Raw genomic sequence first — 23,379 nt, 5'->3', positions numbered from 1 at the left:
GGGAATTCTCCGGCCCGTCGCCGTCTATCTGCGCCGATCTGCCTAGGAGAGCTCCCCGCTGGTCCCAACAGCCCCCACAAAATCGGCCGCGATTTTTCAACGCGAAACACTCCGGGTTTCTTTTTTCGCGGTCTTATTCTTTCCGCCGCTTCCTCGCCTCCTTTCTGCTATGCCCTCTCTCTCTTTCTTCACCGGAGCCAATGGAGAGCGCGACCGGAAGTGACGCGCACCGGCGAAAGGGGCGGTCGCTCGCTCCGGTTTCTCGCGAGCTGCATTCGCCTGCCCTCCCGAGCTGTCAGATGCAGTCATGGCGTCGGATCGGAGGGAGCGTTGGAAATTTGTCTGCGTGTTAGCAGTGGTGTTGCCGGTTCTGGTGCGCTGCGAAGGAAATCAAGGTAAGCATCACCAACCACGGTGTCGTGCCCGGATCTTGGACCCTTCGTCGCTTGCGTCGGGTGGTGTTTTCGCTGCGTGCACAAGAACGGAGAACCGCGGTGCACGCTTCTCGGCACGGCAGGACGCGCTCGCGTATGTCCGGCGTGTTTCCACGGCGCTCGACCGATGCCCTTGCGGCCCTTGGCAGCCGGTTTGGGAACTTCGCCGCGCTGGTTCCTCTCGCGAGCTTCGCCCGCTTGTTATGTTTTGTTTTCCGGCGTTCATTCCGGCCCGTGCGATGTGCTGCTGTCCGTGGCATCGTAGGCTCTTTGCGTAAGCTTGTTTCCCACCCTGGCCTCTTCGTTTGGGCAAGTCCCTGCGAAGTTTGGCGTTGCTCGGATGAAACGGTGGCTGTATAGGCTATCTCGCCAATGCTCAAGTGTGCTGATTAAACTACTGTAATGGACACCTTTCGTGCGAAGGAAATACACCTGCAGAATTATTCGCGATGATGCTTGCTTGAAGATGTCGAGCGGCGTGTAGCTTGTCAAAACTTGTCTAAGTGTAGAGCGAACCGCAGGTGGTAATGCACTTCATTGAAGTACGCAAATTGTAACGTGCGCTATGTCGGACTTGGACATTTATCTGCGAGATAATGAGTTCACATAAAACAGAAGGGATATTCTCACGTTGAAGGAGCGAATAATTCATTATGTTGACAGCAGCACGCAATTTTCGTGACCAGCAGTTTAGATGCGGTTAGTTTCGTGCAAAAATACTTACCGCTGTGCCGAAAGCGATGTTCCATGTTTCTCCGTTCGAGCGGTGTTTTGTGGTGGTGTTACACGGCAAGTACTGGCGGATCTCTTTCGTGCCATCTGTGCGGTGGCCCTGTCTCGGACCCAAGGGAGTCGACGACGCTACACAGCTGTATGTGCTTGGTGATCTCGCTCCGCGCACGTTGAGGAGCGAGCGTCTTCAATTTGTGTGTTTTCCAAGAATGGACATCGACGTTCGGATTGTGGCCCCGCCACTGATTCGTCGATCGCCTGCCTGTTCGTGCCATGTTTGGATTTTTGGAGAAAAAATTTTGCGAGTTGATGGCGCAAACGGTGGTTTCTTTTCACCGGTGGGCTGTCGATGAACCACTCGAAAGGCTAAGGTGAGTAGACGCTTCTTTTATTTTGCATGGTTAACGAAGCTTCATATGAAACGTCGAAACGATGTTGTAGCCAACGCGGAAAGGGACTAGTGCCTGGCCAGAGCACTGTAAAGGTTGGATTTTAATATGTCTCACGCAGATAGGCGGCACTTGGAAGGAAATAGCAGTAGTAAAAGCACTTTATTTTAGAGCAGAAATCAACTGCTCAAAATGAGGTTCGCTTGCCACACCCGGCCGAGCTGGTCCTCTTCGCGAGATGCCAGCCAGGTATGCCTAAAAGAGGGCTCGGGATGAGGGAGGGGGATAGAAAGGAGACTGGATGGCTACAGGGCAGTAGCAGAATTAAATATTCATGAACCACTGAATAAGTTATTTGAGTGGGTGCAATGTAAGTGAAAACCATTTATTTTCTGATATGGGGACTGCATGTTGTGGGACTGTACAACGCTTGGCATCCGGGCCCGTTATCTACTTGTGTATCGGCTTCCACAAGGCGAGAGCAGCACAGATGTCTATGTTGACAGCTGCAGACTCAAACAGGCGTTTTTATGATTCAGATACAGGCGTCAGTGTATTCAAATTGGCAAACTTCGTTTATAATCCTTGGTGCAGAAATAGCGCGCACATTATTAATATCGCCATTACTTGCAAATGGCTGGCTGTTTTGAAGCAGTAAGCTGCGAGTCGCAAGTGTGAACGGGCCTTAACGCATTCGGCGCAGACATGGCATCCTAGCCACCGGACTCATGTTTGTGTCGTTTGAGGAGCAGTCGGCCGGAATGCTTTTCCATGCATAGGGACGGCGCCAGGATGTTCGTGGTGGAATGGCGCGAGGAATAACGTCCTTTTCGTTGCTTTTGGTACAGTGAACTAAAATATTTTACTGTACTGTTTCCATCCAAGTGGTCCGCGTATGGGTCACTTGTCTTCTTGCAACTCGCTTTCCTTGCCTCTTGGGAAAGTTACCAAGTTTCGATAAGGTAAACTTCTCTCACATGAACTCGTCCCCATACCAGAAAGCTACGACGCGTGCTCTTGTCGCGCCGCGAGTTGGCACTTCTTGCGTGGCGCTGCCGACAAGAAACGGCATCTATAACTAGGCCGAACTTGTCGCTTCCTTCTTAGCGCTTGTTGTGGCAGGACATCGTTTAGACTCCTTGGGGGTAGCGGATTCTGCGCCAGTCCTGTACATCGACTCAAGGAGTCAACGTCGCGACGGACACGGCTTACCTTCCCTGCTTAGGGAACAAACAAAGCGCTTTGACGTCGTTTTCATTTATTTTTTCATTGTCTTTAGTGGAATATTACATCGTGCAGCATTCACCTACTGAATCTTTCGAACCTAACGCCATCTGTTGTTCCGATTGTGCCAATTGGCAGTCGCCTTAGCACAGCAAGCTGTAATTTTCTTGCTTTGAGGAGTATCGACAAAATGAGCATGGCTAACAGATTGCCCCGTCAGGGGTCACTAGCTTCCCTTGACGATCAAGATTTTATGACTGCGAAACCTGGATGGGATCGCCGGTAAAACAGACCAGTGCAAGGCTGCATTTCTCAGCTCCGTTTCATGCAAAAATAGTTTTAATTGATCATCGAACCCTGGCTTTCAACAATGAAGCGCAAGCGGACGATGCCTGATCATTTTACAACGCGTCGAAATTTTTATGCTAAATGAAGTCATCAATTTTATACCACTCTGCCATAGAACTTTACTATTAAGCGTTAATAAGAGGTGTCCCTGCTAAGTAATTCGGTTTATTTTGTGACAGAACAGCGTTGCATTACGCTCACCTAATATATTCTAGGTGAGCATCGTGTAGAGCCCTGGTCGGGAAGGCAGTCCTCAGAAGTTGCAAATTTGCAGGTTTACAAAGTGGCTAGCACATAAGGGAGCGAGGAGACCGAAAAAAAAAAAAAAAGCGCACCCAAACCCGACAGTTTACGGATTGAGAGCAGCTGATTGTCCCCAGGTGCCATTTGCTTGAAGAGAGTCCGATGGGCCGTTATCCTCTGCGTATAGCTCCACCCCACCGCACGTGACTAGACATACACACAAGGAGGAATCTTGGCGCTTTGCTGTCGTGTTTCGGTTTTGTTAACGCCGTTGTCCAGGCCGACAGGGTTAACTACCTCCATACCGTAAACTCCGCGATGTGATACAAGGGGACTGTTGTGTTTCACCGGTGAATTCTCCAGCTTGGCGAGAACAGCTGTCTTTATCTACCCTTGCATCGTCCAGCCGATCAAGGGCAAGCGCATCTCTGCCGTCGCCGCTGGGTTGTCTATCCGCTAAGATTTATGTATAGAACAATATTGCCACGGCGTGACAAGCCAGCCCATTCCGTATCGTATACGTAAGGGAATATCTCACTTTCTTGGCGCCGGATGCCGCCACCACGCCTGGCCCTCTTGTCTTTTCCAGTTTGAGTCAACAGACAATGTCTTTTTCAATGCGGCAAGTCGCGATTTTTAAAAGCCGCTGAATGTGGCAAAAATCACAACATTCATGTTGAGGTCATGCGAGTTCACTTGCATGAGAGTTGGTAAAGCATGCCAACTGCTGTGTGAAACCAGCAGCCTGTATCTATAGATGGATAGCATGCGTACCCATCTATGAGGCCACCTTTTTTTTTTTTTTTTTATCGCATATTTTCTATGCTCCGCGAAACGCGCTTTTTATCGCCGATGTGTCAGCGGCTGCCAGGCGTACTGGAGCCGACGTTGGTTTGAAACCTTGAGGTGTGCCTTCGAGGACGAGCCACTGAGTGAGTGAAAAACGTTTACTTTCTGATATGGCGATTACACGTAGAGGGACGGGGAGTGGTACCCTCTAGGACCCCAATAGCCCTCGCAGCTGCTTCAGGCCGGCGAACGAGCAGACGCTGATCCACTCTTCCAGCATCCGCGTCTTTTTCGCTGGCAAAAACGGTTTTTTAGGACCGAGAGAAAACTCCCAGAAAGCCGGAGCTTCTAAAGAACGGGCGATTTTGTTACTTCTTTTATCTGTTTTATTTTATCCGGTCGAACGCTTTTACTATTTTAGTGGTTGCATTCGCTCATTTTCTCTCACGATGCGGTACAGTTACGACTGAGAACCAGGCTAACAGGCCATATTATTCGAGGTGTGCGTCTTGGTATCTTTGAAAACACGCCATCTGATGCCGCGCCACACCAGCGCTCTGCTTTCGACCGTTTGATTGGCATGTAGTCGTAATTGGTTTCATAAACTGTCAGCTAAGGCTTGCAGGAGCGACGCTTAACTCATCGTCGTACGCTACCCATGGCCGTGGCCCGAAATCACGACGTTGCACTTGCACAAGTTGTGAGTTCAAAGCGTCCAGCAGCCATCAGTGACATGCAAGTGGTTCTTGCTTGCTGCTGGTAGTTACTTGTAAAGAGCATTGGGCTGGCGCAACACCGTACTGGTGGTTGCTGGTAGCGGGCGTCGCGCGCGGTGGTGATGCCCCGGCGGCCGCCGGAGAGGTCACTCGCTGGCGCCGTTCGCTGGCAGGCAGCTAGCAAAACGCGGTCTGCTGTTCTGCTGCCGGCGGTACCTCAGAGGACGGCTCTTTGGAAGAGGAAAAAAGCACGAGCTTGCTTCGAGAGGGGGCGCCCTGGCTGGACGCGAAACGCCGTTCGTTCGTGTTTACCCCTTCGTGCCGGGTGATAAGTGGTGATGGGAGGGCGACTTTGAGTGATTTAGTTTCGATGGGCGGGATTCTCAGTCTGTCCGTCGTGCCGCGCGGACCCCAGCTTTCCGCTGCTTGCTCCCTTTCCCCGAAGCGTGCTGGCCGAGCGCGCTCCTCTTTCGCAAGCGTAGAGCGATGTTGCTCCTCCGCTCTTCTTGCCGGAGGAGCCGTTTGAATGCGGCGCTTGCTCCTCTGCGTCCCCTCCACTGTTTCTTCGTTCTAGGCGAACCCGAAGGGGGGGTTGTTGCACGTCGAGGCATTCTCGTTTTTGTTTCTTTGCTCTGTCGGTCTTTTTGCATGCACGCTACGTAGCGCTACGCGATCGCATTTGCGCGCGCGCGCGCCTACTCTGGCTTTCGTCTTGGGGCGGAGCGGCACATTGTCTCGGCATGCTCGTCTCTTCTCCGCTTCGGCCGCGTGCGGGGTTAGTTTCCTTTTTCGACCGCGCCTGCGGCTTCGTTTGTTTACGCGGAGTGTGTGTGTGTGTGTGTGTGCCCGGAAAGGCCTTCTTATTCGCCCTTCCCCCCTTTCCGTCCATAGCTAAGCTTTCCACCTTGCTTTGCCTTTCCTCGTTCCCCGTGGTTTCCTTGTCCGCGGTGCGTTGATGGCTGCACTGAGAGACGAAACCCCTGCATCAAACGAGGCGTGCGCCTGAGCGCAACTGTCTTCGCCGGGCTTCTTTTTCACTGCTGGAAGAAAAAGTGTAACGCCCCCGAAGCTGTTGAGTGGATCTTGTGAAGATGCGGGTTTGTTTGCGTAGTGAGGATGCTGTTTTTATTTTATTTCACTCTTCCGGTACTGGGGAAATTCTGATGTGTCGCAACTTTTCGCGGCTTCAGGGCCTAAACAACGAGAAGATGTGTGTGTGGTGCATGGCGCGGTATGTTGGTTTCGATGGGACACATACGCCTGTTAGAGCCAGAATCTGGATTTCTGAGTCCATGGTCCACTCTTACGGAAACGAGCTTCGTTCTTGTCTCAAGGATAGCGCCTTCAGTGCTGTCCCTTGCATCTCCCGCGCTTGTCAACGTGGGTGATGACGTCATTCATGGTGCGGTTATGAAGCACCGGTTATAAAGCATTCGCGCTTGGTGCATTCCGTCTGAATCCGTCAGCCTGCTTAGCTGTCGGTCGCGATGGTTGACTAAGTCATCGCGAGCATAATGCAGGGGATAATTTAAAGGGTGTATTATCCCCCAAAGCGAGAAATTTTACATAGAAAAACCACGCTGATGCTCATTTTGTTTTTCATAGAAAAAAACAAACAAGGAATGGCTTAAATGGCTCCCTCCAAGAGGCATCCATAAATCCGCCCCAATCGTAATGACTGGCGTATGATGTCATTCTTAGTTCCCGCAGAGCTCGACGGACTTGCTGTTTGACTTCTTGGCTTTCGAATTTTTTAGAGGAAACCTATGGGCTGTGGCCGAGTGGATAACAACATGCAGCTTCGCGTGGTCGAAATTTCATTTCCCTTTTGACTTCCTTCGCAAATTTCTTACTCTCTCTGTATTTTCCACTAATAGAGGCCGAGCTATGGTATGTTGGCGCCCTTTAAGTGTACGCAAACTTGGTTTCAAGGTAAACTTTAGCTCCGTGTCAGGTATTATATTTTTTGTTGGAAGATCCTTGAGTAGCAAGGAGATGGGAGGCTCGCAGTCAGTGCTACATCGTTGTCTTCATCAGGTCCACTCAGCCGACGGAAGGAGTTTTTGGTTACGAAAGGAGAAAGGGACTTGTTGCGTAAGCTACGTCACCATCCCCTTATAAGCTGTCGTATTGTAAATTATTTTCCTATACGCAGCAGGCATTACAAGTACATTTTTATATTCACGACGAGCGCGAGCGAGAATTTGTGAGTGAGACTGACGTTGAATAAGGTTGGGGCCAAATTATGTATTATATATAATACATAATTTCCTTGGGGCACTAACGAAGCTTGAGGCCTCTAGCCAGCCATGACGTGTTCCTCCGCGTTTAGTCGACTACTCGCGGGATCTGCAAATATGATTGGAAAAAAGTGTAAATACGCTCTGTTTACGCACCAAACACCAAATCAACATTGAGCAGCCTCAAAATAGCATTTGCACGATGCTACGCTGTTGTTAACATCCACAGTTTCAGTTCAGCGTACGCCCGGATATGTGACAATAATTTCAGCCTAGTGGTGTCATCTGGTTTTTAGAACAAAAGCTACTTTTGTCGAAAGCCCATATTCTTTTTTGAGGCATATAAGCGCCAGACTCGCCCTCAGATTTTGCTGTGGGTGATATGAGACGGAACGAAAGTCTGAGGCTCCAGTAAAGACTAGTGAGCGTACTGGGAAACTCCAGTGACAAGACGTAACGGAGTGGCGTCCGTGTGCTGTGCGATGTCAATGCTCAATAAAACCCCAGGTGGTCGAAATTTCCGGAGTTCTCCGCTACGGTGTCTCTCATAGCCTGAGTCGCTTTGGGACGTTAAACTCCATAAAACCAAACCAAATTATTTACACCGAAACAAGGAGCTCTGCTTCGAAGCGTGCCTCCATATGTTAGAAACTACATTTTTGTGCATGCGGAAGACGGATGCTAAAATGCTGCCCGCTGCCTTGTCTGACCACTAGACTCGCAGTAGTCCGTGCCTTGACTACTGCTTACTGCCTTGCCTCAACCATTGGTTACTCAAATCAACTATTACTGTCTTAGAGGTTAAGTGGAAAGAATTTATCTTTTACAGGCTAGCGGAAAAAAGTATTACAAAGTCATCTTCCGTCGGGAAAACTAATGGCGATTTCCAATCGCAGATCTAGACCACAGATGGCGTCTTCCAATCGCATATAAGGAGCGGTCGCCGAGCTAAGGTCGCTCTGTATAGAGCTGTTCGGTCTGCTCCGCCGAATGGGACAAAATCAGCTGGAATTTTGCGTGACGTACTTCTTCAGCGGAACCCTTCATTTCCGGCACCTGTCGTCTCCGCCCTCTGCTCTGCGCTCCGTTGCAGACGATCAGTACCTAAAGCCGCTGGAGTGAATATAGACCACTTCTATGGATGCAAATTCCCGTCGGTAGATATCGCTCGCTCTTTAGGAGAACGGGTTGGATAGCTGCAGTAGTACCAGTTAATCTTTTTGAAAACCTGGATTCACAGAGAGATGCAAAGTTATGCGCGAGAAAGTGTTTTGATATGCTTATATAAGACGTAAACGCTACTTTGCGTGGGAAGACTGAGAATAGTGAACCTCGAGTTTCTTTTATTAAAAAAAAAAAAAATGCTGGGGGAGAGTGCCGAAGAACTACCGTGTGTGACCGCCCTCGGCTGTACGAACATGAATTAAATGTTCGCGTTGACTGTTAATGTCAACTGTCATTTAAAAAACCAGCAGGACCAACGTATATCCGTTGCAGGTTTGAAAATAGACGACACGCGCACATGAAGAGCGGACATGCACAAGGAATGACTGGTACCTCCTCCATCGCGGATCATGCGGGTTCGCTCGGGTCCGCGATTTGCATTCACCATAAACAATCCGCTTTGTTCCATTTTTGGCTTATGACCTTTTCCACTCGGCGATCCGGATCAAGTGTTCCTACTCCACAAAACGAGCTGTGTTAGCGGGTGATTTGGATTCAGATTCCGAGTTTCGATTGGAGTACACGACTGCGCGGTCCTGGAGAAGATATTTTGCTCATTGGCCGATTCAGAGAGCGCTTCTCATCGCCGACTGTATGCCGCCGTTAGCGTGTTTCGCGTGCCCGTGGATTATCGCAGAACGCCTGATGGGAGCTCCTGCTGTCACAACTTTTGCACTGAACTGTTTACAGCTGTGGGTTCAATCAGCTGCTTCACATGATCATTCCTTCCACAGCGAGACGGCAGCTCGTCGCACTCCTCCTTCTTTAGCGTTTTGTTCTCGGCCTTAGGAGCATGTGTGGCCGCGGCATCTTCGTCGTTTCCTCGCCTGGACGGAGCGCGGCGGTCGAGGAGGCCCCTCCGAGAGACGTTATAAATGGCGCTGCCGGCGCGAGGACGCCCGCAGGAGGGGCGTCTCGGGCCGAAAACTAACAATGGTCAGCGCAATTAACGTCTTCCGAGGGCCTCGCTCTCGCTCCCGCCGGCGGCGGCGGTGCTTGTGCCTCGCGCAGCACTACGCACACACAGAGTGCACTGCCGCGAAGGAGAGCTCCCTGCAAACTGCATTCCAAACAGTCTCCCTCCCTTCTTGGTGTGGCGTTCCCCTCTTCTGATCCACTGCCGGTCCTCCTTGGCCAGCCGGCAACCTCGGCGGCGGCGCGTGTATTCTCTCTCGAGCTCGGCTGGAGCGGCAGCAGCGGGAATCAACAGCGAGGAGAGCCGGCGGTTGTGCCGTAGCGCGGCCGTCGACTGGTTCATCATTGAACGGGCGCAGATTTCGCCGGCCGTAGCTGATTATAGTAATTTCGTATCGACTCTCGCGTTATCGATATGGACGTCTTTGCCGACCTTGTGTGTGCGTGCGTGCGTGTGTGTGCACGCGCTGCGGTGTGGGGTGTGGATGTTGTTTTTGGGAAGCGCGCGTCCGCCGCCGCCCTTCTTTTTCTTTGTTTTCTTTTTTCGCCGAGGGGCTCTTCCCTTGCTGCTCATCCTCGTGGCGGTGGCGTCGTCTTCCTGAGCGAGCAGCCACAGTTTGTTTCATCGCCCCCTTTCTTATTCTCTTTTCCCTGCACGTGCTGCAAGCAATGCGAGCAGCCCAGGGTGAACAAGGGCAGCCACCATGCTGCTGGCGAGGTTCAACCCTCTCTCCCCTCCTCATCATCCTCTGTGGCCAGTCGTGGCCCGTTCAGGTCACGCCTAGCTTGTTCCCCTTGTCCTCGCCTCGGTAGATGCATGCCCTTCCTGTGCCTTCGGCCGTGTGTGGGTATTGTACCTTCAGGGAAGAAAGCATAGTTGTCGTGCTGGTAGCAGCGCTTCCTACTCCCGCGTCCGGGTGTGGACGGTCGGGCCATATCGCGTGTGTGCGTATCCCTTTACTGGCGAGAGTGGCTGTGCAAGCCTTTGCGTGGCTATGGCGTGGCAGCCACCTGCGCTTGTGACGGCGTCTTTACAGCGTGCCTTACGTCAGTTCGTGCTGACATCATTCTGTTTCTTTCGGTCTGACTGGCAAAATCCCCCCCCTCTCTTCCCTTTTTTCAACCATATATATCTCTCATCGGCCAAATCGCTCATTGTACGTCTAGGGTGCCGGCCGATGAAGTTACCCCCGCGTTTTGCTGCACTTACGTGTGAAGGACAGGACCTTTCGTTTGTATTTTCTTCTCAACGGCAAGTAACTTAGAAAAAATGGTAAAAAGCAAAAGAGGTGGCAAATTCTATAAGTGATTAATTAAACGACGACCCGGTCTTCCTGCCGAGGTCTTATTATTTCGATATAAGAGTCCTTGGTTATGAGAAGTGTCGTAGTGTCTTTGATTAGTCATTTTTTACAAATTATCTAAACCTCAAAGTGCCATTTGTTGCCATTTATGGCTAGTGGATTTCGTTTTAGCTAGTCCTGGCAAACAGGAAACGGGCTATCACAGTATAAGTTTACGCCTTGTGCAAGCGCTGGAAAGAAGGATTCTGACACAGCTGTGCTATGTGTATTCGCGTTATTGTGGCCCTACATAAATCTCAATCGAAAGCTAGGAACATTATTTGAATTCTATTTGTTCATGTACTTTTTGCGCCGGTCGAGCTGTTCGCGGTGTACGGTTGGCTGTACACGCTACGCGAGCTCTCACTGACCAGCCTAAACGGATGCGTTTTATTTTAAGCGCGAAAACTGTTTTTGCAACCTTAGGAGCTTAGTTGGTGCGCTTTTCTTTATTCGACATTCATCTGCTTTGAACGGTGTAGGCTCACTTGCCTGCGCTCATTATTATTTTACTTCTTGCCTGTTTATTCCCTCTTTCGCGCGGTTGCTTTCTGGCCTCTGGCGCGTCGTCTCTGGTCCTTTCCCTAGTTCTCGCAGGGCTCTCTCCCTTGCAACCTTTCCTTCCCTCCGTGTCTGTCTCACTCTCCCCACGTTCCCTCTCTTTCGTATCGATCGAGGGAACGCGTCGCTGCCCGGCCGATTAATCCACGCTGCAGTGAGCGCGCCTGCCCGGCCGGCCCGTTCGTTGCCTAGGCTGCTCTCTGCCGCAACCCACCGCAGAGGGAGCTACGTTTGCTTGTATGTTTTTATTAAATCCCCCTGCCTTATTTCCCGACTATTCTCCCCGCCAAAGTGTTTTATTGTCTTCCTACGGAGATGATTCCTCTCCTTGTTTTGATTCTCTTTCTTGAGCACGCTGTTCGCCCTGTGGGTGCACGTAGTGCGTGTCTGATGTGCTCCCGGCACTAAAAACCCATGGGGATGATCGGTGCCCGCTGTATGCGTGGTGTGATGTGGGGTATAAAAGAGGCAAGGTGGGAGATTGGGTTGGGGATGGGGCGAATGGAGGTGGCGGGTAGGGGGGCGAGCAGCTCGACCCCTTCTGTTTCGTCCGCGAACCCCTCCCCTCCCCCGTACATAGTCGCCTTGCTCCTCACCGCTTTGTTGTAACGACCGGCGCGATTGCAATTATATTTACATCGAGGGCTAATTTGGAGTGGAACATCCATAACGAGCGCGCGTCGCCTCTACTGCTGCTGCTGGTCTCCTAGCACGCTCTGGTCCTGTGTTATCGTGGAGCGTGGCACAATGGCTTCCCGCTTTTCACCGACTCCATTCGCGCAATGTTTTTTTTTTTTTTTCTTTGTACGTCTCATTTCGGTTTGCTTGTTTGGCCGATTTTAGGCACTGATTTCCGCGGGATCTATCTGCTTCTGTTCCCTCGTTAATAAGTTCTGCACACTGCAGTAAGCAGCCCAGAAAGCGATGCCATGTGATGCTTTCGCTTTGCATACTCTCATGGTTGCACCGCTTGTTATTACGGGGAGTTCATTGCCCTTCCGCGAAAGGTAATTGATGTCGCAACCGCGTAGGGCTCCCAAGGACTCGAGTGGCGCATGAGTTCGTTGTGCAACCTGAATTCCCTTTCGCGTTCTTTGCGCTATAGCACGGTACGTGCTGGGTGGGGTTTGCTACGTCATCATGTGAGACCCCAGCATAATCTGTAGCATTTCTCCGCTGCGACTTTTTCCTCCTGTAATCGAATCTCTTTCTTACCATTCGCAACCATTATCAAGATTGTTAAGCACAATACAGTATTGCTCTATATAGAATTAAACGTAAATTTGGCTAGAGACTGCATATATTAACTTTTGAAGGGTTCCGTTATTTGGGCATTGGCGTTTCTGCGCACCGGTACAGGGTCGGGTTAATCGGATAAATATGGGAGAGGGATTTTGTAGTCACCCCGATGACGTTTCGAGACCCTTTTAGCACCTCTGCCGGTCTCTTTTTTATATTTATTATATATTTCTTTATTTCAATGACGTTATTCTGCAGCTTACTTCCTTCGGAACTACACTTGTTTTCGGTTGTATGAGCCGGTTATCCCAGCTGATGTTCGTTTTTCTACATTTCTTGAACGCCATGTTCCGGTTCATACATGGCACGGCTGTACGTTCGCTTTTCTCGCTTTGAGGCAACGCATCGCAGGAGCTGATTGCGCATTGCTTAGTCACATCAGCGGGGCCTAGACTTTGCCAGACGTAAGACGGAAACGGCACTGTACGTGCCTGCTATCAGCGTCTTCGCAAACTAATGTCGCAGCAGTAACGAAGGGGTCCTTCCCCGTGGGGACGTAGTAGCCGGTGCAGATATATCTCGCGCGGTCACAGACGCTCGCTCCGCGTCGTTCTGGTTCGCATACTCGGTAAAGCTCACGCGGACGAAGGTGTCGAACGAAGCGCAGCCAATGAAGCTTGAAAAACAACGCGCACGGCGGCGGCGTCGGGACCACGCGGAGGCGGCCCGAATCGAGTTATCGCGCTCCAGATTCGCGCCGCCGTCGAATATATGCTCCGGTGAGAAAGAGAGAGGGCGCTTGCGAGCGCTGCTTGTCTGGTCGAGTCCGCTGAGCTGTGAGAGAGCACGCGTTTAACCTGTCGAACGTAATGTATTCGGACGTTTTCCTCGTACCACATTCTGGATTCTGTTTTCGTATCGATATCCATTCTACATCCTCCATGCACGATTTAAACGTGATCATGTTTTATTTTCACCGTTCCCTTTCTTTATTTCTTTTTTTCTCCACCGAGAAGGGCTGTCGTGAAGAGGCGGCATTTTCACGCCGACAGCCTCGGCCAGTATGTTTCGCTTTGCTTCTACTTTCGTTCTTTTTTTCTCTTATCTCACGGGCTACCGACTCTCGTTTTCCGTAATCGCATTACCGTTTCGTTTTGCTTCGCCGTTTGATGGGATTAGCAGTTTACGACAACCCGATCCACATTTCGATGCGTGTCGAAAAGCAAGCGCCAGGATTGATCGAGACTCAACTGCCTTTGCTTCTCTAAGAAGGTGGGGAGGGTTGTTGAGACAAGATCTGCACAGCCAAAGGAGTGGAAACGTCGGCGGTGGTGTTAGCTTGAGCTGCGTATAATGATCTTACGGGCGAGGCTTGTTGTGTATCGCGAGTCGTGTGTGTAATTGTACCAAATCCGCGCGGCGAGAATCTGGCGCCTCGCATCAAGCATTGCCCCATTCGGACACTCCTTTCTCCCTTACTTTCTTTTTTACTTGTCTTTTTTTTTTTTTTTTGGGGGGGGGGGGGCTCTGTTTGGGCTCGCCGAGAATGCTTCACGCGTGTACTTAGCTTAGCTTGGTCGTTTCAGCGAGTATTGCTTTTTTGCGTATAACGTCTGCACTACTTGTCTGCCGGTCTGTTTCGGCTCGTTGCCGGAGATGGCGATCTCGGTTATGTTTTTTATATCCCGGCAGGCATTGGGTTCATTGGTCCGTATAGCTGCACTTTCGAAAGGGAAAAGTGTGCAGCCTGGGAACGGCGATCGTACTCGAGTCCAAAATTGCGACTATGTGTTTTTTTTTTTTTATCTTATCTTTATTTTTCGCGTCTCTTTACCGATTTCGTACGCTCGATTCTGGCAGAGCGGTTCATAGCCAGGCCCCCTTTTCGCGTCGTCATTCCATCTCTCATCGTTCCGTCTACGACACGGATGCTTGGCGGAGGACGAGGAGCGGGTGCAGTTATGTTGTATGGGTGCCCGTTGGTCTCCGTCGCGGATTCCGTTCACGTCGCCCGGACAAAACGCCGCCGACGCGATAACGGGAGAAAGCGCTGCTTGTGTAGATGCTCGCGCGGCAGCGGCACAACGGGCTGGCTCTTTCGAAAGCGTGTCTGTGCGTGCGTGCGCGCGCATAGCAGTTCGTGTTCCTCTCGCCTCCCCCCCATTTTCGTGCTGCTCGGTCGACGGCTTGTTACAGGGAGTAAACGGAGTGGGAGGGAGGGGGGCTGGTGAATCGACGTCGCCTTATCTGGGTCGGCGCTGTCCCCGTTGTTCTTGGTCTCGGAGCGCGCTACTGCGGTGCCAGCGCAAAAAGAAATCTCGGTTGACCTCGTAACGAGATTGCCGTGCCCGGTGCTCTATTGGCATGTGGCGAGCGGTGAACTGCCTGCGGAGCAGCTGATGCGAACCCTCGCTATAGGCGGCCGCGACGACGACTTGACTCAAACGACGTGTCTCTAGCCTCGACATTTTTCTGCTGTTACCTTTTGCTCGCTCTAACCGTTTTGTCGCACGTTTCCTGGTTCGCGTCCTTATCGCGAAGCGCTTTCGTTGTCTTCGAGAACTTTTGGTCGCCTTTCTGTACCCCGTCTTGTCGTCCCTTTTCCTCTCGGTGTGGCTGTTCGGTTTTGCTTTCTCTCGAAGCGATTGTGCGTCGTGGGAAAAGGAGAGGATTTCAAATTATTTTGTTGTTGCGGCATGCTGTCTACCTGTGGGTGGTAATTCTGTAGTAAGAGTGCGTGCCGACTGCCGATAGAAACTATCTGTGTGTGTGTGTGTGTGTGTGTGTGTGTGTGTGTGTGTGTGTGTGTGTGTGTGTGTGTGTGTGTGTGTGTGTGTGTGTGTGTGTGTGTGTGTGTGTGTGTGTGTGTGTGTGTGTGTTTTGCGCGCACACATGCGTTATCCCAGTCTCGCCTCTAGCTTCTAGAAGCTAAAATTTGCTCTTAAACAGAAGAAGACACTTCCAGTAGCAGCAATAGCTTTTTACTGTGGCAGTATTGTCGCGACGTGAGTGAGAGGTGTCACACTAATTCGTATGCTATAAAACACCTCAGTTTGTCAATCATTAGGTAGGGTTTTCCGGTCGCTTTTAGCAGTTGCGTGCATGGTGCTGATAAACGATTCCTGTCGTGAGAATTCACATCTCTCTTATTAGGTTTGCTTATTTCAGCGCTAAAACCCTACCAGTAAATCGACGCTGTTTTGATGTGCTGCACATTTGGGCTTCTATAGCATGCTTAAGCTGAAGCGCGGCAATAGCGATCCGTATAGTAGTAGTTTCCAAATTTGAGACAAAGAGCAAGTGCGTTCATCTTCGAAGTAACGTGTCTGATGAAAGCTGGAAATCGCTGTTTCCCTGCAGCTGTCCATTGGTCGAAGAAGACGGGGTCAAACAAAAGTGCCTGAGGGGCTCCTTGATCTTCGTCGGCCGGTCACTAATGTCGGATAACTAATGTGAAGGCGCGTGCGACTGCGCACGTACGCGCCTTCGTTCTCTCATATCCCTTCACGCATATATCAGTGTCAAGGCTGCCCTCTTCTCGGCAAACACAATGCACTGCGTACAGAGGTGTAGACTACATCCGTTTACCTAGCCTAATGCATAATTCTAAGAAAGCAAGTACAGTGCGGTCTACTGTTAAAGGGAACGTGTGATCGCATAGCCTACACACTTCGCAAGGCGTTGCCGCCCACAACTTGCGAGAAAGGATGACTACGTGCATGCTCGGGAAGAGCAGCCAGCTGTGCTTACTGCGTAGGCACCTTGTGCCATCGCTTGTCACCGGCTCTCGCTGCAGCGCTTTCCAAAGGGCGGCAGCCACGCGGTCTCATGTTCCCTTTAACAGGGGACCGCACTGTACATGTTAAGTTCGATAAGTCCCTGAGCTCGAATCGTGCGGACCAGGACGAATTTTCAACTGCATAGCTTCTGCGGAAGGTGTATAGTTTTCCTTTGTAGCCGCGCGGCTGCGCTTGAGTTGGTGCGGTTTAGCCGACGTTTCAAAGGTGACGTGGACGTGACAGGACATTTAACGCGTAGAAGCGACTAGCAAGGGTCTCTTACGATGTCAGAGCGGAACTGAGGGAAGGAGAGCATACAATCCGGATGGCTTAGGGCAATACGGAGTAATTAGCTGGGCAAGCTTTCCGTGACCACGGGTGGAGCAGAAGCAGAGTATAAGGAGCAACATTTTGAAAATAGCGTTGACCTGCGGTGATACCGATTATGATGTTTTGTGTTTACATTAATCATTGCGCTCGGATTCAGACCCGTAGCAAGGACAGCACTCCGCGTGCGCTGTTTTGAAGTGTCCAGAGAGAAAAGGGGACGTGCGGATTGCGATAAAAGCGAACTAAGTAAAGAGCGAACTTCAAATTCTTTGGACAAACATCGATAGATATTTAATTTTGTATGCTTATCGGGCTGAACATCGGGACGCCAAGTGGTACATGATCAGTTAGATAGCGTGACGGTGGCGACGCTCTCGCGCGCTTTCAGCAATGGTGCTGCTGAGCGGAGGCGTCCAATCACCGACGGGTCGAACGGTGAACGGCGGTGACGGCCGCTGTGATGAGGCTGGCTCTTCAGGGCTTGTTAAACATGTCATCTTTCGCTGTGCCAGACCCTTCAAATCTTATGGAGGCCGAAGTGCGCGCTCACTGTGGGAGACAAGATTGTTTTTCATGCGCTGTTTTGCGTTGCTACCGGGGATCAGCAGACGTCGGGTCTGCGCGACCGCGTCAGGGTTGCACCAAGACCGTGTTCGTGCAAAACGAGCCTGTTGATTTGAACACACTTGGCTTTAGGTTGACGCCTTTGGTGTTAAGCAGCTGTAACAATTGTAAGCACGCATGCAGCCTTCCAGTGCTCGGCCGAGACATCAAGTTAGCGATAAATAAAGGGGGGACAGTGGAACGTGACGTTGCATGTACAGAAATAGAGCAGGGTGGATTAGGCAACGAACTTGAGTCAGCGGTATCGTGTAGGAGAAGAAATAGAGAATATACGTGTGTGTGTGTGGGGGGGGGGGGGGGGGGGGAGAGCAGCAACAGCTGTGTGCGACTTATATTTAGAAAGGAATGCGCTATAGAAGCGCTTGCCAAAAATGCCAAAAAGAAAGTTTTAAAACACTCACCGTCAGTCATTACTATTGTGACCTTGCAAGAGTTCGCTTATTGTTGTTGCGGCCCTGCCGCAAAGTATTTTACCCCGTGTGTGATCGTGCATGTGTGTAAAGTGCATCGAGGAATGGATAATGAAGCGGTACTGCAGTGTACAACGCTTTTGAACAACGTCCATTATTCCGCCGCTTCGAAGGAGGAGGAGGAGGAGGAAAGGCGCTCGATTGACGGCTCGTCGACCTGCATTCGCTGCGGGCGGTGGTGCCACGAGTTTATGTCAAACTCACGTAGAAATTGAGCAAACTCGTCAACCTCTTCACGCATGGTTACGTAACTGTAGAGGGCGGCTCCGTAGTCGGCCTTCCTGCCGCCTGCCTGTCATCGCTGTTGGCTCTCGGAGGAGCGGCAGCGCCCGGCGTGGAATTGCGAAAAACGTTTCCGATTGTTGTGGTTACGCGCGCGCTTTGGCGTGCTCTCGTATTTCTCCGTGCTTCATCGGAACCACGTGGTGATGTCCTTCGCGTGAACTATTATGCCGGCGCCCTGGATAGGCAGTCGGACCGCGTGGGGGTGATGAGTGCCTGTCAGCTGCCTGTGAGGGTTCTCCTGTTCGTACGCGCGTGTTGCACGTACTGGGCATGTGGGCTTTTCAGCGCATTCACTCTGGGGCGGTGAGGAAATCGAAATTTTACTGTGCTTAGAGAAAAGAACAAGAACAAAAGGGGGATAAGGACCGATTGAAGCTGTGCGTCTACACACACGCAACAAGTTTCAACTCCGATATCGCGAAACCCGACGTTCAACGTTGTAAGTTCCGCGATATGAGCCTACAGGGCGCTTTACTAAGGCGTCTCTTTCTCTCTCTTCTCTTTTACACTCCGACCTTATGTCGCTTTCCGACGGCGCAGTTGAGGTCATCGATAGCGAGGTAGTCACTGCGCCTCTCCTTTCCGTAATTTTCCACATTTACAAATTATTATTAAAATTCATGCTTCAGCTGACAAGCTATCATTTCCATCAAATGTGTTCATACAGACGCTGTTCAGTGACCCACTCGAATATGACGAGATGACCCATGGGTTGGGTCCTATAGTGTTAACTGTTACTTCTAGCTTACCATTTGGTTTATGTACACATAGCTTTTTTCTTTTTCTCCCGCTTACGTCACTTTTCTATGCGCGATCGCTGTTTTGATCCTCCCCTGCTTCCTGCAGGCTGAGCTTCATCCTCTGGTTATTTCCTTTCCCTAATGCCTCTTTCCACCACTTTTCCCTCCACACCCGTGGCATAAATTAGTAAATGATGCGATGAGTTCTTTCCGTTAGATCTATATAGTGCGTGTAGAGCTCCGCGCATGGCGGTATTTTTAGGCGAGTCATGATCTAACACATTCGAACCTCGAGAACCTCTGTTCTCTTTCACACCGTTAGGGTTACGGCTCAATTCGCGCTGCAACATTCCGGAGCGGCTGCTGCACCCGAACGGGCAAGCATTCTGCGGCGTTCACGGGCCTTCGGCTGCTCTTGCTCCCGCGGCCCTAACCCTTACACAAGGGCGGAGGAGGGGAGATGCTTTTCGCCCCAGAGACCGGCCAAAGCATGCGTTTCTCTTGTCATGTGCGTACGAACGCGGAATGGTGTACAGCCGGAGACCGCGGTGCGTAGCTCGGACGACTAGAGCATGGAACCCGGCTCGCACCTTGGGAGACGATGATGAGAAGGAAGAGGAGAGTCTCGTGGCCCCCGATGACGACGGCGTGAAGTCGTCGGCGGCTCCCCGTATAACGGCTTCGTAATTAGGGGAGAGCCCGGTGCGTGTTCCCCATCCATCACTGCTGGGCGCTGCTGCGTGCCGCGGCAGATCCTTTTTTGGCCGCATCGTGGCGCTTCTTTTTCTCGCCAGGTTTTGTGAGCGCCATGCGTTCGGAGGAGGGACAGTGCTAAAGGAAGCGGCGCGCTCGTTGCTTTGTTCCCGAGGAGCGCTATTCCCGGCCGAGCAGCTCCAATCACTGCGCCCTTATTCGCCAGCTAAGCTGTTATAGCCGACGCGACCTTTCTTATCTCCCCCCCCCCCCCCTTTTTTTTTTGTGTGTGTATATGTGTGTATCTACCGTTTTCGTTTATTGTCACTTCTTCAACTAAGAGAGAGGGCGCGAGCTCGATGTCTTAGTTGTACATGTCATGGAAATGATTCTATGCTCAGGGACTGATGGCGATCTAGTAACGATGGGATGGTGTAATGTTGTATGATGGCTCGCGTTGTGGGTTAGTTGCGTCACGCAGTTTTAGTTTGTACATTTGTAGAGAATCGGATACCTCGTCTCACGGCGGATGAGTTAGCCCTGGGCGACCAGGTATTGACACACAATTGCGTTACTGAAATCAAACATCCCGGGCGGTAATATAGAATAAGTTGTCGCATCTGCGATCCATTTGGCTTGTACAAATTAATTAGACGTTTGATAAGGCACAATGAAAATTTCCGTTTTCTTTTTCGGTTACGTAAGCTCATAACACCTTCGTAAGTGAAATGATGGTTGCTCAGAAGTCTTGTAATTGTGTTCCGAATCGCGCCTCTGTAATCTTGGCCTAAACTGTCTACACTGCCAAGTTTGAACACGGCGTCTCATGACAAAACGGATATTATGCGCGTCACCTCAGTAGAATGCGTTTCGCGGTGGCCACCTGAGGTGAAATGGCTGACGCGAACAGAGGCTGCTAGCTTTTCCGGTGCTATATTATTGTTGTTATGTATTGCATTATTGCTATATTATATATTATATTATTGCGGACTGGAAGGTGAGAGAACAAGGTGTTTTGCACAGTAAGTATATAGTGTTTGCCGGTTTTGTCGGAAATGAAGGGGCTGCACGTACAGGGACAGTCGCATGATCTGTCTGGCGCAAAAAAGGAGCACGACGCGTGTTTCGTAAGCAAGCGTTGTTTCGCATACCGATGAACTAACTCTCCTCCCTAGGCACACAAACACCTTGGATCGGGTACGTGTACGCGCAGGTCATGCAAGAATCGCTAAAGTCGTCTCTCTCGCTCTGCCTTCCTCCTACGGCTTTGTTCTCCGACCCCTTGCTCCCCGTCGCGTCTTTTTGCAAGCTGCATCGATTTCGAGACGCTCTCGCTACGTACCGCGTTGATACTTTTTTTTTTTTTTTTCCTTGTCTTCGCGCCTCGAGGAATTTGGACGATTTCTTTCCGGCTCCCGGTTCCTCCTCGTGTTTTCTCCCTGTCTCTTGCCGTTGTGCACTCGTTTCCGAACGGAAGTTGAGCGGGAACCGCGAATACGGAACGACTGCTGGGGGAATCAAGAGGAATCAAAAGATAGGAATAAAGAGAAGCAGCAGGGTGAAAATAAAGAAGGCAGGCCCCGTGTGGCGCTCCCTCTCATAGAGGAAGTGTAGCCCCCCCCCCCCCCCCCCCCCTCTAAATCTTCCGAAAAATGGACCCTGCTGTATCTTTGACACACTTAGTACCCTTGCAGGGTTTTATACCTTTTATTACTTGTTTTCCGGGGAGTGCAATGAAAACGAAAGAAGAGCACAAGATGGGTGACTTCCTGTTTCGGCAGTAGGTGTTGTCGGTTGTTTGTTCTTTTCATTATTAGTATAACTTTGCTCCGACGAAACCACACCGCTTCCTGCAGCGGTGTTCAAATACAGGACTCACTTCCCACTCTTGTAAGTCCCTGTGTTCGCATATATACTTTCTTGATTTTTCGTTTTTGTCGTCGTCGGCCTTCATTTGTGCGCGTCGTTTTACTGTTTACTCGCTGCCGAAAGGGAACGTGAATGGCATGTGCTACAAGAAGCTTTCCCCCCTGCCGTTGCCTCATTTGGCACGCCTGCCTCTTCGTCTTTTGCTTTGACGTACAGTGCACGACTGCCATTTGGCGCGTTGTGTACGTTATATAAAGTATTACATAGCCCTTGGGGTCGAGGTTCGTGGCTGTTCCTTGCCGTCCGGGGCTGGGAATGTAGACGCCTTCACCCTTCGTTTCCATCATTTCTCCTCGCATCTCTTCTCTGTCCGCAAGAAGTAGAGATTGTGGCTCAGCAAGAACAACTTTTGGAAATTCCGCCCCCCCCCCCCCCCTTTTTTTTTTTTTACTTCAATCAACAACGTCGTAGCACTTGGCTATCAGAAGGTCTTACTTTGGTATAGTACCACAGAAGTCAGCGAAAGCTCTCATTGCGCACACCTCGCGCACTGCGTCGTCACTGCACCCGAGGTTCGAGAACCGATTTTTCTTTGAAAGCAAACTGTGTGTCGTCGATAGCCTACGTACCGGGCAATTGGTAAATATGTTGGTGCACACTTGCGCCTGTTTTCTTGGCATACCCGCACAAGTTTCATGCCGGTCCAGCAGTTTTTCCCGTCTCAAATCTATTTCTCGCACAGCCGGTATTTCCGCCCCTCATGGCTTTCTGGTAAAATCGCGCGTAGTGTTTCTTTTCTTTCTTTCGTTCGTTCGACCTTTCTTCTTTCTTTTCCATCGAGTTAGTCGCGCTCACTTCGTTCTTTCCGCTCCTGTGTGTTTCTTTTTTCGCCTCCTCCCACCGGACGGTCGTCTCGCCTTGTTTTCCGCCGACGAGGGTTCCAGCAGCGGCGCCGGGGTCAGAGGCGCCTTCTTGCCTTTTTCGTTTTCTCCGCCGATTGCTCCCCATTCTTCACCCGCTCGCTGCTGCTCCTTTCGGCCCCGGTCGGCCGGTGTTTCGTGGCCGGCCTTTCGTTCCGCACTACCGTAGTTGCGGTGGTGGCGCGCTGTTCGCTGGCTTCTGCCTTCTTCGCGCACGGCCTGACCCGGTGTTGGTGGTGGTAGAGGCGGACTGATGGTGGCTGCCGGCTGGCTCCTAGCTGCTCCTCGTGCAGCATGCTTCTGCCGCGCCGGAACCATCAACTGCGTGCCTCTTTCCCTTTCGTCCTGCCTCTCCTTCTCTGCGCGAAGCCTTCATCGCTGTTCAGTCCGTGCCTGCGAGGAAGAAGCAGCGGAGGCAGCAGACCCTCATCGTTCCGCTCTTTTCAATTATTTCTCGCCCCGTCTCCTATCCCGTTCTTCCTCTCCGTACTCCATGCATCGCTTGTTGCTCGCTCTGTTGTCTTTTCGTTTGTTTTTCGCCCCCTGAGGCCGCCCCTGTACGGGCTTTCTTGGGCACGGACGCCCTCCTACACGAGCTTGGCCGTCTTCTGGCGGACTTGCTTCCTCCTCGCCCTCTTGTTTTGCAGCGTGTCGCGCTTCTCTCGCGCTCCTCCACTTTCTGCAGGCCTCTCTCTCTCTTGAAAGCGCGTCCGGCGGCTCCTTTTTTTATTTCTTCAGAGTTCTGCTCTTGATGAACCCAACCGTTCTTCTCCGGCTCCGGGTCTCGTTGAAGAACCGGAGCGAGCCCTCCGCGGGTGTCTTCCTTCTGCGATCTCTGTCTTCTCTTTTTTTTTCTTTGCCCTGACTGCTTGCTTTCTTCGTCGCCGAGCTGCTTTGTTGCCCCTAGCTGCGTGGCGTGAGTGCGGAAACGCCAGAGGGGATCGTTTATCGCTGTTTTGGGTCACTAATAGTTTGGCTTCTTTCCGTGGAACGGCTTCATTAGAGTACAAGAAGCCTTGAGGCAGCCGCCCTCGTTGGGGAGTGTCTCCTGAACCTGCACCTCTCACCCCTCTGCAAGAGACGTCTGGCGAGATTCGTCCTTGTTTGTTTCGTCTTTGAAACGTCGAAGCACAGCCAAGGCCTTTAGCGACGACTCTTTTCTAGCGCGGAAAGTCGAACGGATCCTCAATGCTCGGCGCCATGAATGAACTAAGCGTGGCATTGATCGCGTGTGTGCGCGCTTCCGTCGTCGTATCCTTCTTGCTGTCAGCT

General features: G+C 51.2%; 1 protein-coding gene across 12 annotated transcripts in view; it reads left to right on the top strand.

Annotated features, from left to right (window-relative positions):
* Nucleotides 1-292: 292 nt before the first annotated feature.
* Eph (Eph receptor tyrosine kinase) overlaps nt 293-23,379 on the top strand; it is a 240,450-nt gene continuing 217,363 nt past the window's right edge. For all 12 annotated transcript variants that reach the window (XM_084599135.1, XM_084599132.1, XM_084599127.1 and 9 more), the window contains exon 1: nt 293-395. In XM_084599135.1, the coding sequence (XP_084455261.1) occupies nt 308-395 (88 nt within the window). In that variant the 5' untranslated portion in view covers nt 293-307. The remainder of the gene's footprint in view (nt 396-23,379) is intronic.

This window comes from Amblyomma maculatum, chromosome 3, assembly GCF_055883805.1.
Source record: "Amblyomma maculatum isolate TAMU_Amacu chromosome 3, ASM5588380v1, whole genome shotgun sequence".
Classification (NCBI taxonomy): domain Eukaryota; kingdom Metazoa; phylum Arthropoda; class Arachnida; order Ixodida; family Ixodidae; genus Amblyomma; species Amblyomma maculatum.
Note: the sequence above shows the minus strand (reverse complement) of the source record. Positions and strands in the feature narration are given on the sequence as shown.